Raw genomic sequence first — 17,683 nt, forward strand, 5'->3', positions numbered from 1 at the left:
CTGTTTAAAGGCTGAGTCCAAACCTGTGAACATTTTAAGACATTTGGGGAAAAAATTTTGTCTTGTTACTGCAGCTGGATTTAGGGAAAGAGAGAGTTAAAAAAATAAAGGCAATTAATTGGTAAACAAGAGAACTCCTCCATCCACTGATGAAATACAACATACAAAACATACTGTACTGGGAAATAGCATTTCAGCTTGAACCAATTTGAGAAGAAATGTGTCAGGGCAGTTCAACAAATTTCAATGAAACATTTCAATTACCAGAATGTCAACACTGTTTCTTTAGCTTCTACTGAAACCTTCCAGAATATCCATTATCTTAAAAAAAAAAAAAAAAAAAAATCTGGACAAGGAATCAAGACAAAATGGACTGAAAAATTCCAAAATTTGCACTGCTCTGCTACCAAAGGGGGAGGCTGATCTCACTTCACTTTCATTGAGCTGAAGTCAACACGCAGTCTAAGGGAGTCATTGCTTTTTCTTGGCAGGCCCCTCCATTTCCCAGTGAGATGTTTAACTCTTACATGAGTTATGAAACCTCTCCACAGTGCCTGAACAGAACCTGTATTGCAGTCAGGCCCCAGGAGCAGCACTAGCAAAGAGCAACTTTGTTTGTCATGCTGCTTAGTGCCACGCTGCTTCATGCACCCACTGCCTGCAGAGAGAGGTAGCACAGGCATTTGTATGCTGGTAGCAAGCACATTTTCTCCTGCTATTCCAGCACTAACCATTCTATTCCCAGCTTTCTACAGCAATGTGTCCAGGTGAATAGCAATGGGATATTAATATTACTATTATTTTATTTCCTAAGTCTGGTTTTTGCAGCCTGGATTAAGTGTATCTCTGATTTTATCCTTCTTGCTTTTCTACCACAAGAAGCTCTGCATAGCTTTGATGATATGTCTTAACCTTTCTGTCTTATCAGTGTCTCTGAGCTTGTAAAGAAGTTCATTTCCTATTTTAGTTTTTAAATAGAGCACTTGAAGTGTGGGCATCAGCAATCAGAGCAATCCCAGACATCTTCGACACCATTGCTGTAAGTCAACATGAATACAAATTAAGCTTATCTCTTGATGAAATTCTGATTTTGCTTTGGGAACCAATGGAATTGATTCCACATCTGCTAAATTTGATTAATCACTTGAGTTCCATTCCTTGCTAACAATTAGATTGTCAGAAATCAAAGGTGGGGATTTATCTGCCTGCTTTCAGTGCCTGGTCTGAACCTGCATATTAAGACATAAAAACTGCAAAACCTGAGACTGCTGTAGAGATTTGCTTTGGGTTTTTCATCTCTCAGGCCACACCACTACTACATATTCAGTGCTAACCAGACAAAGCCTGGTAGTACACCTTACCCAGGGGAATGCTGAGAGCTGCAAGGACTGCTCTGTGTTCTAGCTACAAATGCCTTACATTCAGATTACAACTGCCTCAGTGTCTACATGAGAGGGAGCAGAGAAGAGAGCATTACAGAAGACTAGTGGAAGCATCTATAATACACTTAATATTTATTTGCTAACAGTTGGGGTATTTTTCTGTTTTGAGTGTTGGTTGTAAGCTTAAGTGTGCAAGCAGCTGTTCGTGCTTCCTTTTGTCATTGAATGCAGGAGGAACTCAAAACATTGCAGGACTCACTGGAGAGTGAGTACAGGTGAGCAGAAACGTTTGGTGATCCACCAAAAGGAATGATATTAGAATACAAAAAGTTTTACAGACAATGAGTTGCTATAAAGTGCCTCAGCCTGACCTGAAGTACCTTCAGTCTTCCTTTCTCTGTGTTCTCCAGTTATTTCTGTCTTCTCCCCCAGGCTGAGAGTGAGGGCAGGGGAAGCAGATGAACCCAAGATGAGGAGGGGGATAGAAGGAGAAAGAAGAACGACCGCAGTTGAGGGGAAGAAAAAGACAATGTTTTATTTTTCTTCTTAATCTTATTTTGCTTTGTTTTTCCTCTTTTATCTCTCTCTGTCATCTTTCCATTTGAAGTCAACCCACTGGGGTGTAATGAGAAGGCAGAAAGGGACCCCCATTGCTACTTGACCCAACAAAAGGCTGGCAGGCAGCAGACTGTGAACATTAAGGCAGTGGAAGGCATAAGAAAAAGATTTTTCTCCTTTCTTTTCCTCTCTCCTTCGAGAGTTCCATAATGGGGCGAGCCAATAAACCTAATTTCATCATGTATTACTGACTACTTAATGCAATAGTGTTTAGCACATCAGATAGTGTGAGCATCAAGCAAGCAAATGAACCATATGTTCTGACACGTGAGGAGGAATGACAACCTGCGTGCTGCTGGGTTCAGTACAAATTCCCTTCTCTCTGACACCTCTCTAATACAATTTTAAATTGCTCAGCCCCTGGGAGCCTTGGTAAGGTGAGACCTGAGGGGCTGTCCTGAACACTGATGTGACCCAAGCAATCTGTCACTCCTCTGTGTCCTATGGAGCAAACCCCAGTGAATGTCCCAGACGACTTTCAACAAGACAAGAGGGCAGGGTCTCAAGTTGTGCCAGGGGAGGTTTAGGTTGGAGATTAGAAAGAATTTCTTTCTGGAGAGGGTGATCAGGCATTGGAATGGGCTGCCCAGGGAAGTAGTGGATTCTCCGTGTCTGGAGATCTTTCCAAAGAGCCTGGATGTGGCACTGAGTGCCATGGGCTGGGAACTGCAGCAGGAGTGGATCAAGGGTTGGACTTGATGATCTCTGAGGTCCCTTCCAACCCAGCCCATTCTATGATTCTATGATTCTATGAATGTCAGTGCTGTGCCCTCTCTCTCTCAGTTCCCATTCCATCCCTGTTTCATGCACGTATTCCGACTGACGTTCAGGATTTGATCCAAAGGCAGCTAATCTCATTGGAGTTTTTCCACTGACTTCAGCAGGCTGTGAATCAAGGTCCCTAATTAGGAGGTCTGCACAAAAAAATAATGAGAGAATGCAACCTTCTGTGCTTCTCTTCTAGTCCAAGTTGTACTGCCATGCACATCATTACCATTGCACTATTCTGGGGTGTATTGCCATGGCATAAAAAAATACTAGCATGGGATGAAAAACAGCCTGCACAAACAGCAAATAAAAGATAATTACTGATCTTGAAAGGTTTTCAACCTAAAAGTAACATTAGAGATAACAGTTTGGGTTATTTTGGGGAGATGATGTAAAAAGGAGCAATAAGATACCCACTGGGGTGACAGGCACAGGGAGTGCTGCCAGTCATGCTGTAGGCATGATGAACAAAGAGTCTTCTAGGGAGGAGTTCCTTGGATCATTGTGGACATGAAGTGTTGTGTGAGCAAAAGAGGAGAAAAAGCACCTTGAAAATGTGGCCTGGCCAACATGAAGGGTTTGTAGGAGGATACTAACACCTTTGGTTCAGCCATGGGATTTTACTATAAAGAAAAGCTGTTATTTTCATAACTTTCTATCAGAACTAAAAATCTGTTCAAGTTTTCCAGGAAAGGAAGATTCCAATTACACACAAGAGGTAGAATATTACATGTTAAAAAGACAAAGTTTTCTGAGCTCAGTGGCATTTTGAGCAATCTTGTGGGGCTAAGGCTTCAGTGAACACCCATATGTTCCTCATCATAATCACTCAAATGAAGCAGAAATTCAGTAGTCCAGTGGGGATTGCCCCAGGGTTTCCCACAAACTAATGGGCAGCCCAACCAGCTCCTCAGGAGAAGAAAATAGGGATTTCAGTCCTGTTTTTTTCATTTCCTAGAGACTATTTACCTGAGTTAGGAATTTTGAATTATTCATTCCCAAATCCCTTTCCTGGATTGATTGTTAAAAATTAATCAGTCCAACATGAGAAAAATCCCTCCTGCAAGAGCATCTCCAGCACTGTGTCCCTGTTATGCCTCTGGGTGCACATGGCTGTGCTGTCCAGGGTTCCTGAAAGCAAGCCAGCACCACGCTGTGTGCCTGGTGTCACTTACATGTTGTATATACAGAATACTTTAAGTTTAACACCAGGTTTTATTGTACATTTATTTTTGAAATATGTTCTGACAAGCAGATAGGGAAAAAGATTCCTGTAAGTGAATTGAACTCCCACACAGAGGGTAATTCAGGGCCTTATGTACAGTTTAAATTCTACTTAAGTCCCACATTAAGGGTTTTTGTTTTACATCTGGAGTGAATTTAGTTGTAGGAATGACTATGTCTGAGCTCCTAATAATGTCTGAATCATCAAAATAATGATTAATGGTGTGATTAGGTTGAATAGCAGCAGTGTGGGCAAACCATCTTCTACTAAAGGAACTATTTTCTGCTGTAGCAGAGTGGGAAAGATTTCACAAAAACAGCACAACTCGTTGGCAAATAGCAAAAATTGGCAACCTTTAGCTTTGGCAATTCACCTCCTTTTCTACCTGGATTCTCACCACAGAATTTCTCAAAATTCTGCTTCCTGATTCTTTCCTTCTCTGTGTATTGCTTATCCCCATCCTCAGGGTTGTTTCTTTATTTTGGTTCATCACTAAGCTGGTTGGTTGGCAGGATTTTCTTTCCCTTACACATAGAGGTGCTGTTGCCCAGTGCTGCCTGGCTGCAAGTTTTGAGACATATTACTGCAATAGATTTAGACACATGTCTGCAGACATGGTATTTTTGTCTCTTTTTTCTTTGATCATCAGCTAAGACCATCTGCCTCGTATTTAATACTTGAGTATGTTCAAAGCAGGGCAAAACAGCTTTTGCTATTTTATGTTAAAAGGAGTACCATCCCCTGAAAATACTGTATTTTGTCTGGAAGCTTTATGATGGAGCATAAGTCACTTCAGATCTCTGTATATATTTACATAAAATAAATATTTGTGGTCCCAAATTGCAGAGATTCTATGCAAAAATAATGTTCCTTTTTTAGGAACTGAGAGGGAATTTAGGCAATAGGAAAGAATGATTTTCCTTTCTAAGATATTAGAACAAGACTATTTGGCTAGATGGTGTCATTCTGTGTTGATCCAAATAGTTAACAGACAGTTTAATGCTGTTTATTTTATTTCCAATTAATTGTCAGTCAACTCTGAAGCTCGTTTATATCAGCATGCAGATAAGGAAAATCTTCTTTTAAGCGTAGTTTATTAAATGGCAGTACTATTAGCATAGAAATTAAGTTCAGAATAGGATAAACAGGTACAAAGTTCATTACCATATAATGCAGACAGTCAGAGCTCAGATGGGACTCGCTGGGACCTTTTCCCAAATACCAGAGCTGTCATCAGGAGGTACAATTCATTCACTCAGTCAAACTTGACTCACATTTACATTTACATAAATCACTAGCAATTCAGAGTCACTTGAGAGCTGTGCTCATCCTTCTGTCCCTCCCTTACTTCCCTTTGTGTTTTTTTTTAATTCAGCCTCTCCTGTGCTTCTCAGTCTTTCTGGAATGAGGGAAGTCAGTCCTTGTCTCAGTGTCTGCAGGAATTTATAAACAATATATCTTTTCATAGCCCATGAAAGCAAGAGTGGTTTTTGCTCTTGAGCAGCAAAGTGAGACTGAGAAGACATGGTTTCAAATAGGATTTCTCAGATAATAAAAATTACTTTCCCCCTGATTTCATCAGATTCAGTACACTCCCTTTTTATCTGTGCAGTGCTGTGATGATGACTTCAATGACATTATGAGGTGTCAGACACTTGATGTTAGACAGGAGAAAAGAATGAATCTTTACATTAGGTATCAGGGTTACATTCTTGAGAGGAATTATTTTATCCCCTTGAAGAGACAGCCACCCTTCTGGCAGTGCTGAAACCTGCAGGAATAGGCTTGATTCACCCCCAGTTTTGCACCAGTTCAGCTCAACCAATTTTGATGGGGATTTCAAAGAAATTTGTTGTTTTCACTTAATGCAGTTCACATCCATGAATTAAAATCTCTCTCCAACAGCCTGGCTGAACAATACAGAAATGCGCAGAAGTTACCTCTGCTGTGCTTTAAAATCTAATGAGTTGACACCTCTTTCTTTTCTCAGATTTTGTTTTTCTATCAGCCTTGTTAAATACATGTTATTCTTTCATGCTCCTAAGATCAAAGCAAATAGCCATCAACAATCTTTTGTTCACATGAGACAACACTTTCAGAGATGGTTTGTTTGGCCTGGTTAATTAAAAGCTGTACCTATAATCCCAGCTTGGTTTCTCAAGTTCTTTACTTAAAAAGTATGTGTGACAATTTTAATGAGCTCTCACTTCTTCCCAGTCTTCTGGAGAAACACTACAAACTCCTCTTTATGAGCAGTACTCAAAAAAGTTTTAGGAGCTCTTGGGCTTTCTGCATATAATGTTTATCTTGAACAGAGTCACTCAGAGAGGACAAGGATGTGGATCAATCCCATGGAAAGAGTAGATTAAAACCAAACAAAACTTGCACAAGGCTTAAATAAACCAGGGAAAACTTCTCACAAACTGTTGCAAGGTCTGCAGAGGCTCAAAGGGTTTTGGATTAATTCCTGAAGAGAGATTTAATCCTAGGTAGAACAGAGGGGATTGAAACCCTGGGTTACAGGTCACTTGGTGCTGGGAATGCCTGTGGTACCTCTGCTGCATCCTCCCCCTGCCCTTCCCTCTGCCACGGGCATCCTGCAGCTGGAAATGAGCTCAGCATGGCCCTGAAGGGGCCTTAGGAGCTGTCTTATGTTCCTGTGATCCACAAAAAGTGAACTGCATCCAACATGCCCATCTTTTTGTTGGGTAAGTTCCCAGGTTTGTTACATGTAGAATGATATTTCTGGTTTTTTCTGCTCAGATGTGTGCAGGAACTTTGTATGGATTCATATAACTGAATTTCCATCTCTTCCTCATAGCAACTTTGCTTAATTGAGCTATTTACCCAGAGGTAGCACCTGTGTAATTCAGGCAGGAACAGAGGCATCAAGACAAGAATTGAAGCATTTTGTAAGTCAGAATTCAAGTTTAGAGTCAGGCTTAAGCTGAAGCAGTCCCTTGCTGCACTGGGGCTTTATGAGCAGCTGTGTCCTGAGTAGTTCGTTTCATTCTTCCTTCTCCTCCTTCTTCCACAGGGATGTTTTTATCAGAGCTGCTGCACATCCTGGTTTTTGTCCCTCAACAGGCACTCATTTACTTATTGAGGGAAGTCCAGGTTATTTTCTGGCAAAATATTCTACTTATGTTATATTGGAGAAGTTAAACCTCCTGTCTTGTCACAGGACTTAGGATTGCCTTGTCTTCTGATGCAGACGCTAAGAATTATTATCTATAACCTTCACACAGCCTAAAAGGTTGTGAAAAGTAACTGTTCTCAGCACACAGCTGAGACCTGTGTTTCACACCTTCTTTTAAAATCATTTGTTGGAGCTTGATCCACAGCCCTTTAAAGGAAATATTCCCATTACCTTTGGAATCACAGTCCCATTATTTACAAGACAAATGGCAGAGCATAAAGTGCAGCCCCTCTGAACCCACCCATGGCAGAAAGTCGTGGCTCTGAGGAAGTTTATGGCAATTTTGCTGTTCATGGCAACTGGGTCTGTATTTCACATTGCTTTTCTTTCTGCCCTTGCATTTGAAATGCATCATCTTCACTTTCTGCTGTGCTCTGCTTTCTCATCCCTCTCCCAACACAGACCTCAGTACAGCTGGAAATTACTCACTTTTTATTTTTTTCCTTTAATTCCCTTCCTCACTAACTAATTATTTTGGAGTCCTTTGTGTTTTTACATATATTTTCCCTGAGTATCTTATTTACTGCTAGCTCCCTAATTGTCTTTAGGTAGCATGACCTGTGTTTCAAACCACTCTGAAGCTTTTATTAGCTCATGGTTCCTCCTTGCTAAGCTCTGTTTTGATCCACTGGAAGAGCCATTCCATCCTCAGCCTGCCCAGACATTGGAATGTTGCTTCAGAACAGCATTTCTTCAGAGCAAACATTATCTCATCACTTCTTGAGTGGGTTCAAACCCCTCTTAGTGGATAAATCAGGAAGCTGGGAATTATTCAGGTCTCAATTCTTAATAAGGAATACAGGAAAAAAAACACCACATACAACAAACATCTTAGCAGGACGTGTCTGAACTTCAGAAATCCACTGGGGGCTAAACATAGAGCCTGTGCATTCAAAGATTCTCCCTTTTTTTACACTGTATTTTTACAAACTGTTTTTTTTCCTGTGTATTTATCCACACTGGCAGCTTTTGAGGACTGGAGTTATCTTTTTCTTCCCCCTCATGCCCACTTCTGGATTCCAGTTTGTACCTGGAGCTTTTAGGTGCAATTGCAGTAACAATACCAGAGCATCAATATTTGATGGTGGGAAAGACACGAAGGTGGCTTCTTATAACTTCTTATTAAGGTATTCAATTTATGAGTATTTGCTGATTTGAACTTGAATCTCTCTTGGTTCTGTTTGATGAAGCCACCATATGCTCACTAACCACTCAACTGAATCAATTATTTTATCACCAGCAGTTCCTAATGAGGGAGTTTTCTTGTAGCTGGTGCAAACCAATGTGAAGAAATGCATCATTAATGCAAAGAAAATTGCAGAGGCAGAAGTGGAATGCTTGCATATGTTTCTTCCCCTTTAAGCCTGCCTTTGAAATATTGTCCTTGGGTGTGTTCCTACCCTGAGAGGGGCAGGCACCCAGAGGCTCTGGTTTTGGTGCAGAGCATCCTGCAACTATCAGAAAGGCTCCATCCCTGCTTATTCATCTTTCCTTATCTGAGAGATGTCATTTAGTTGACACATCATTATATTGAAGAGAAGAACTTGTTGCTTCATGTTTTGCCCCTCTCCAGTTTCATATGATGGATTACTAAACCTGAACTTATTTTCTCATAGCACTACAAATTGATTGAAAAAAAACCCCCAAACCAAACCTGCTGCAGTACCTGGTGATTATTGCCAAGGAAACAAAGATTTTTCATTCAAGTCTCCAGAGCCCAGGGACAGAGTGCCTGCCACCACAGGGACTTCTCAGCTCTTCCCATTCCTAAATCCAGCCCTGTGTTGCTCAGGAGCTGAGCTGGCAGCAGGGAAAGGTCAGACAAGAGTGGGAAACATGGTGTTGGGGGGATGTAAGCAAGAAGACCTCCAACCATCCAAGTCTGGCACTTCCCTACAGCAGTTGAGAGGCTGGGAGTGTGCAGCAGGAAGCAGAACAAGATCTGATGTGTGTTGTGCACAGAGCTACAAGTGTATAAATACCAGAGTGGGATGCAGAAGGACTTGAAGATATTTTTTTGTGTGTTTAATGGTTGTGATATGTTTAATGGCTATGATGCCAGCTTCAACTGCTGCTCTTGTTATTGTTGGGTTCCTTTAATAATTCATTACATCGTCCAATCTGATGTTGTTAGTAATAAATATTAAACACCCACGTTGTGATGCATGAATTAGATATTTTCTTTTTATAAAAGGATTCCTGTGTTAGATTTAAGTGACAATTAAGAGGAATTTTAAAAAAAATAAAAATGCAAGTGCTTCTGTGAGTGCTGGAATGAATGAAGCCTGATCTCCTGTGGATTTGTGACTTCCAGATGGAAGAAAGTGTGGTATTTGGGGGAAGCTGTTCCTGGTTCTGGGATGCCTTCTAAGGACTGTGCTCTTGCAGTGCCTTACTGGCAAGAAGGGCTGCACACAGACACTAACCCCATTTTAAAGAAAGTTTCAAGAACTTCATGCCCTGGAGCCTACTGTCCTCCTTCTAAACTTCTAAAGAAAAAAAAGGTGCAGAACTTTATCATCTACCAAGTCCAACAGGTGGATGAGAGAACTGGCACAAAACTAACAAAACATTATAGGATAATATTATTTTCTGTCCAAAAGTTCATCACTTCCTTAATCCAGCATTTTGAAACTCTCTGCCTATGACACAGATGTGTTCTGTTCACTTGTGAAGAAAATCCCAAAATCCTCAAGTGCTGTCCTTGTATGTAAAAGCAGGAAGGTGCCAGGCATGCAGTGAAAGCTTGGCTAAGGAACACAGACACTGCTGTCTGTCCTGCCTGACATCCTAAAGCATCTCATTGACATCAAGAACCATCTGAACAGGCTTAGGAATGAGTTTTGTCCATAAGACCCAGGAGTGGTCCTGAAATTACTATTAAATGCAATTTACCCAATACTCTGCAAACTCAGGTAAACAACATAGTGATTAATAAGGGGATCTGAAGGCCCTGTGAGAAAGCAATGTGTTTGATTTGCCTCCTTGGCTTGTGAGATGGCATTTCAGCCTCTCAGCAAGTCTGCTAATATCTTTTAATAATCCTGACAAAATTGCCCAGTCAGCTGGGCTCAGACACAACATTTGTGTGGCACAGGAGCATTGGGATCTCAAAAGGGCCCCCAAGGTAAAATACAGCCCAGGGTAACAAGTTGCATCTTCCTTTTTTCTCTTGAGACTCTAAATTTTGCTGCAAGAAAGTCAGCCAGATAAATCAGTGGTTCCTCCAGTCTGTCAACAGCCAATTCCTAATGCAGAAATCAATAATCAGCAGAGGTAAAAGTTGTTTGAGAGATCTTCAGCTCACTGTAGAAGACAGAAATCATAATGAAAGCATTTAAATATTACAAGTAGCATTGCATTTCTACCACAGGTTCTGTAACAGAAGGGTTTGTTCCTTGGTTTTCATTTGTTTATTTTTTCTCCCCAGAGTCATCTTACTGGAGGATGGCAGTCTGAGACTCTCCAACATCACCAAAGCAGATGCTGGGGTGTACACTTGTATAGCAACAAATCAGTTTGGAGTGGCCAGAAATTCTGGGAGCCTGATTGTGAAAGGTACTTCAGTATTTTCTTCTGTGCTTGGTGAATATTAGAAGCTGTGAGCTTCCCTTTAATTGGAGTGCCCAAGTCTGTGCCAATCTCAGTGAATATTGACAGATTTTTACTTACAGTTTAAAGCTGAAACTTAGCTCTCCACTGCCTGCAGCAAAGAAAACCTCATAACTGCACCACTTTGATGATCAATTTGTTTATCAGGGAAGGCTCCCAAGATCCCCACAGAAACAGTAACATTAATAAGGGTATTGGCACTGCAGTGCCATTGAGGCATTGCAGGTTTAGGCTGCACTTCTGCAGGTGCTGGGCAACCAGAGTTTGAAACAACACCAAGGCTTGGATGAGTTTATTCAGCTCATTTACAATTTATCTCACACCCGAGACTGCAGAAGAGACTTGAAAGCTGGGTTGCCAAAAAGAAATAAGATGTTAGGAAGTAAGCTGCAAATCAGGTGTGTCTGTGTCCTTGCATGCTGCATGCACTGCATCCCTGCAGGTGCTGAAACCAACCCCTCCTCAGCCTCCCAGCTGCTGTGTGCTGCCTCCTCAAGTCACCCCAAAACAAAGCACATCAAGCAAAAACTCCTCTTTGGCCCTTCACAGGACTTTGGATTCTGAATATTAAAATGTCACCCTCCACAACCCTTCTAATTCCTGCATTAATAATAAAAGAAGGGATCCAGCAGGGCATCTTCCAGGCTTTCAGACTATTTTGTTTGTTCTAAATTAATTTTTTACTTACTTCTTCTTATGTTAGGTTTTGGTGTAAATAAACCTTTACAACTGTTAACTACAGGCCAATGTGTAAACAGATCTTTTCCTGAGGGGAGAAAGAGGAACATCCTCTTCTCACATTGCCATTATTTTCTTCTCCATTATGTATATGAGATAAAATATTAATTCTCTCCTTAAAAAGAAAGTGATTTCCTTCTTTGAGAGTCATCAGTGTGAACTTGTCCCATCAGGATCATTATAAGAAGCCAAATTTTACATCCTCTAACACAAAATGACTGATGGGATCTGATGAGATGTGTTCCAAGTTGTACTAAAAGTCTTTGTATTTGTTGATTTTAAATGAGAACGAGTTAAAAAGTGGAACTTCTGAGATTATAGCAAGCATATAAATCAGTTTTGAAAAATGTCTAGTAATAATAATGTGTGCAGTTACAAGAAGAGCACGTTATTAAATGTAATTTGTAACTTTCTTTTTCCTTAATATTCTTGGTTTCAATGACTCAGGGTGGTTACTTCAGCCTGCAGGCTTGACCTCCTCCCTAACCTCCTGCAGCTGGCAAAATTCTTTTTGATTCTCATCATCTGAAAGAGCAATTAGCAGGGATGCAGTGCAACTGGGACAGTGTTACAGCACAGCTAGCAATGAATAAACCAAGAACTTTAGGGTTTATGAAACTGACTTCATTAAGGTAATACACCATTCCACATACCACATAGATACATCCTAATGGAGCAATATGGGAAAATGGCATTAAAAGATGAAAAAAAAATTTGTTTGGCATTTATGAAGTTTATTAAAACACTGAGTAACAACATAGTATAAAAATTATCTTGTTTGCAGGGAACATTTGTTTTTGTTTCCCCTCTGGAGAAGTTTTGGCTGTTCAATTATAGGCCTCATTGCTTCAGCATTATTTTCAACTGAAATGTCAGAACTTGGAAAAGCATATCTAATGTGCAAATTAAGTTTATTGCTGCTCATTGAGTTGTTTATTCTTCGTGTGAGAAGTCTTTATTATACCTCCAGCGCTCACAACATCTTATCTATTTTCTCCTCTGGAATGGGATTTGCCATATAATGCATGTCTGCAGTTGCTAAGCAAGATGGATAGATAATGGAGAACCAAGAGCTTTTAAGAAGCTTTTAGAAGTATTTGAGGTGGAAGTCTAAAGACAACCCCATAAAAGAAGAAGAAAATATCAGACAAGTGAACCACTTTACTGCAGTGGTATCTTTGGATATGAGCAGGCTAGAACTAGAGATAAAAGAGGATGATAATACCATGATTAAATGGATTATTTTTGCTTGCACTGCTAGAAAACCACACCTTACACACAGACCCAGTGTAATTCACAAAAGGACAGTTTTCAGAATTGATTTGGTGGAGGTAAATCTGTTCATGCCAGTAAGAAAGCAGACTGCATATAATACTGACAGCACACAGCTATTGAGATTTGGTGTGTTACAAGAAAGAGCCTTTATGTTCTGATATTCCAAAATGCCAGCTCACTGGAGGGTTCCATGGAATCCATCTTTTCCAAAATATTTATCTTTTCCCAAGTGAGCCATTCCAATGGTTTTAACAGAGAAATGATTGCTGGAAGTTTTATTCCTTGTAATAATATTGTAAAACAGGACTGCAGATACCTTCTTTCTGATCTGGTTTGAGGGTGATCAAATAACGACAGAAGAAATTACATGAGAGATCTAATGAGGCAACCATGATATTATTGGAAACTCCTGATGAAGTTTCAGACAAACCCCAGCCACTTTAATTATGATGATCTGGAGCTAATGGCCCCTTCCTGTACAGTAGACAACTGGCTTTGATAGAGGCTTCAAGACTGTCCAAAACAAAGGACACTGTTTTACATTTGTATTCTGTGGGGTTTAGAATGTATCCCTTGAATCTCATTACAAATTCTCTGCAATCCTTTTTGTATCATTCTTGCTTAGTCTTCCTTCGACCTTTCCGTAGAACTAAATTGATTTTATTTATAGTATTTTACTTATTTATAGAATGCTGTAATTGTACACAGTGCATTGCAGGAGAGTTGAAATGCACCAGTCCTGGTGAGCATCCGTGCAGTGCAGAGGAGCAGGAGTTACCAAATGAGGTGGATGAAGTCTTGGGGCAGCAGAGGTGCCCTGGGTCTCCTGCAGGGCAGAAATGTTAAGGAGCAATTTGAAGGACAAGGGAGTATCTGACACATGGAAAATTCAGCAGTGGCACAAAGTTTTATTAATGCTGAATGAACTAAAGCAGCAAAGGTGAATTACATCCCTGGGACAAGTGCCTTGGTTGACAGTTTAGCAGGATACCCCAATCAAAGGGTATCTTGTGGCTGTCATCAAAGCAGTGCAGCACAGATACACCCAGGTCAGCTTTAAGCAATAGAGAGGAAATACCAGCAGCAGTTTATACCTGGCAGCAAGGAGCTCAGGCTCTGAGGTCTGACTGGGAGTGCTGAGAAGCCTGGACCCTGCACCCACTGCTTCCTCAGCTCCAGACTCTGACCTTGCCCATGGAAAGCTCATGAGCCTTGGTAGGGCCAGGCCTCTCCATGCCCACAGCCTGCAGGAGACAGAGCTGCAGAGGTGACCCTGGAGTCATTTCAGTTCCACCTCCTGGTTCTCCAAACTCCCACACACAGGTCAGACCCCAGGGCTACATGAGGGGAGGCACAGCCCAGGCTGATTTGCCTGACCCTTTGAGACTTTCTTGTAAATCAGGCCCAACTTTTTGCATCTTTTCTGAGAGCAGACATGTAGAGACACCTCTCCTGCACAGCTCAGCAGTGAGCAGACAGAACCCAAGTGGAATTTGGGATAAAGGGTGCTGTAAACATTCAGAGCAACATAGAATTTCCACCTGGAGGTTGATTGTGATATTCAGAGGAAGACTTTGCTGCTTTCATGTCACACTTGGCTTGCTTTAAAAGCTCAGAGTAGGGATGCACAAGGTTTATAGGTTTAAGGAAGGAAAGTCTTACAGGGTGACTTTGAAGGAAGAGATAACAAGTTTGGAGGACCATTATCAGGCCAGAAGATCACATCTCTCCACTTGCTAGTGGCAAAGAGAAATTCCAGCTATCGTGAAAAGAACTTTCCAATTTTTAATGTATACCAGTGTATTTCCTTTTTTTCCTTTTTTTAACATATGCAGCATAAAAGTAATAGAATATACAAGTAATAGAATTTCTCTCCTCTTTCAGAGTGCTATTCATGCAGTTCTATTTCCGTTCTGAGAATAAGATACACAGCAGAAAAAGCAGGAAAAGAAAACTTTGTGAGGGTTCTCTGTAGTTCCCAGATACTTTTCAACATTATTCAGGATTATTCTATTAAGGTTACCTGTACTTCACAATGGAATTACTTCATTTGAGATTTATGGACACAAGTTCTTTGCCAGCATGTGCTGGAATCAGTGGAGTTGTGCCAACAAAGAATATGGCCCTCAAATCATCTGGAATTTATTGCATCTGACACACTGCTTCCAGGGAGAGGAAATTTCTGTAACCTAATGATTGAGTATCTTCAAGACAGTCACCTGAGGCCTTCACATCTCTGCAGTCCTTGACTTCAGACAGACTGATGGAACTGCCACACTGATAGTTTTGCATAGCTGTGAAGAGCAGTCAGAGTACACAGAGAATTCTGAGAAAGTGGGTGCCAGGTCTGAGCTCTAACAGTGAGAACCTCTGCCACGCTCATAATTATATAAAAAAAGCCCAATTTGTCTATACCAATAAAAATCAGGGAAGTTGTTTTCCTTGGAAAATGTTACCTGATGCCTGCAGCAGTTAAATCACTGAAACTAGTGAGAAATAGTGTTATTTTAAAAGGCTGGCAGAAGGTGCAACATTCTACCTTGTTTCCACCTGCCTGAACAGTCTCACCCAGTGCAGCTCAGGTGCTGGGAAGGAGCCCTTTGAGTTTCAGGCTGTGTTGGTACCCACAGAGTAATCAGTTACTGCACAAAGATGTGTCTGAAGCTGAGGGGTTGGATGCCCCATCAGACATCAGCCCTTCAGATCCAAGTACAAGCAAAACCCTGAGGATTCACACACGTTTCTTACACATGGGGTTAAAGCAGACTAAACACTGAACTGATAGAGCTCGTGCAAATTTTCTTCTCCTCTCATGTTATTTTCAGAACATATTAATATTATTGAATAGATTCTGCTCTCATTTTATTCATATGCCTCTAAAATCTCACCATTTTATAACACTTTCATGCACAAAAGCTTCATTCAAGGGAATTGCTTACAACAAAGTGGCTGTTATCTCTAATCTATCTGCCAGTCATATCAACAGAAGTGAAGCCACATAAACCCATTTCTTTCCCCTTCAGTGAGCTATTACTTCCCTTAAGAAGAGCCACAAGTTTGTGCAAGGGGTTAAAAAAGATTACATAAATAGTTTTGCTGTCTGTGGAGAGATCTTTGAAGCTGTGCAGTAAACTACCACGAGCATTAATATAGATTAAGGATCTCAAAGTCTAAAGCAAGCAGATGAACAGCAATTTTTGCTTTTGCTGCAGTTTCTTATAAGGAGAGATTTTCAAGTCTAAAGAACCGTGGTCGTATTTTTAACAGGCTCAATAATGCAGTCTGCACTTTTTGAGCTGAAATCTTATCTAGTGGGCTTTACAAAGCAATGTAAGAATAATTTAGCACAGTGCCCCTGACATCTGCTCCCTCCCAGAACATGCAGTGTGCTCCTATTGATACTGCAAAAGTAACAAGGCTACACACAGGTAAGAGTGCTCTGAAATCATCACCCTATCAGACATCATTTTCTTTATTACAGAACATTTGGGCCAATTTTAAATCACTTTGCAAATGTTCCCAAACTAATTCAGAATCTACTATTCCAATACACATTTTAATAAACAGGGTTTGGTTGGGTTTTGGGTTTTTTTTGTCTCCACAGAGAGGACTGTAATTACAGTTCCACCTTCTAATATGGATGTAACAGTTGGAGAAAGCATTGTCCTCCCATGCCAGGTTTCTCATGACCCTTCTGTGGCTGTGGTGTTCACGTGGTCACTCAATGGCAGCAGAATTGATTTTAATGGAGGGATGCCTCATTTTGAGAGAATTGGAAGAGTAAGTTTCTGAAACTCCTCAGTGCTTAATGAAACTTATTTGCCACAGCCTTTGGACGACACTAATATTTATCATAATGCTTCCATCACTATTTATATGCATGGCAAATCACTGTTTCTTTACAAGGGCTGCAGCAATTTATTTTTCTTTCTTAAATTTCATGAAGGCGCCTGAGTTATTTGCGAAGCCATAATAAAAATGTCCACATGAAAGAAACTGATGATAGCTATGAATATTTTAATTTAAAAGCTGACTTTTTTTATTAATATTGAGCAATTTATAAAAATGTCCAGTATGGAAAGCATGTTGTGAGTGATTAGTTTACTTTCTTTGTATCTCCAGGAATCTATTGGGGATTTGATGATAAGAAATATTCAGCTACATCATTCTGGGAAATATGTGTGCATGGTACAAACAACTTTGGACAGTCAATCTGCAGCAGTAGATATAATTGTAAGAGGTATGTCTGTTGAATGTAGACACATATATCTTCTGGAGGAATTAGAAATTCTTAACATCAGCTGTTGTTTAAATGATTCCCAGAATATCAATAGTGAAATGCTACATCTCTTGTACCTTTGGCCCCAAAATTGGATTGAGATGCTGGGCAGCATTATCCTGGTGTGCAGCTGACCCAGGAGAGCTGCACAGCTCTGCCACGGCCTCTTCAGAAAATAAACTTTTGTGGCCACACAGGTCAACGTGGCAGGGCACAGGGACAGCAGGCTGCTGTCACTGCCTCCTTGCTGGGCTTGTCTGGGTCACTGTGCAGGCTGGGAAAAAAAAACAAGAAGCCTGGTTCCTTTCCACTGTTTGGAGATATTACTAAAAATTATTTCCTATGGCCAACTAATTAATGCTTTTGCTGCCAGCAGCAAGAGAAATGCTGGGATGGGAGCAGGAGCTGTAAACCCTAGCAGAAATCTGTGTAATGCACCATCTTGCATTCTTTCTAAACCTCAGTTATGATTAAATTCAAGAGGAATTCTGAAGAGGTTGGATAGTTCAAGAAAAGGCACACTGGGTATCTTTCTTTGTTAGACTGAAAAAAAACCCAACATCATTCCCTTATTCATATCAGTGGTA

At 40.6% G+C, this 17,683-nt stretch overlaps 1 protein-coding gene across 1 annotated transcript in view; it reads left to right on the forward strand.

The window, feature by feature from the left end:
• LOC103535325 (contactin-6) overlaps positions 1–17,683 on the forward strand; it is a 101,918-nt gene that overhangs the window by 70,348 nt on the left and 13,887 nt on the right. The window contains exons 11-13 of the mRNA XM_008501372.2: positions 10,623–10,750; positions 16,422–16,597; positions 16,940–17,057. Coding sequence (XP_008499594.2) covers positions 10,623–10,750; positions 16,422–16,597; positions 16,940–17,057 — 422 coding nt within the window. The remainder of the gene's footprint in view (positions 1–10,622; positions 10,751–16,421; positions 16,598–16,939; positions 17,058–17,683) is intronic.

This window comes from Calypte anna, chromosome 12, assembly GCF_003957555.1.
Source record: "Calypte anna isolate BGI_N300 chromosome 12, bCalAnn1_v1.p, whole genome shotgun sequence".
Lineage (NCBI taxonomy): Eukaryota > Metazoa > Chordata > Aves > Apodiformes > Trochilidae > Calypte > Calypte anna.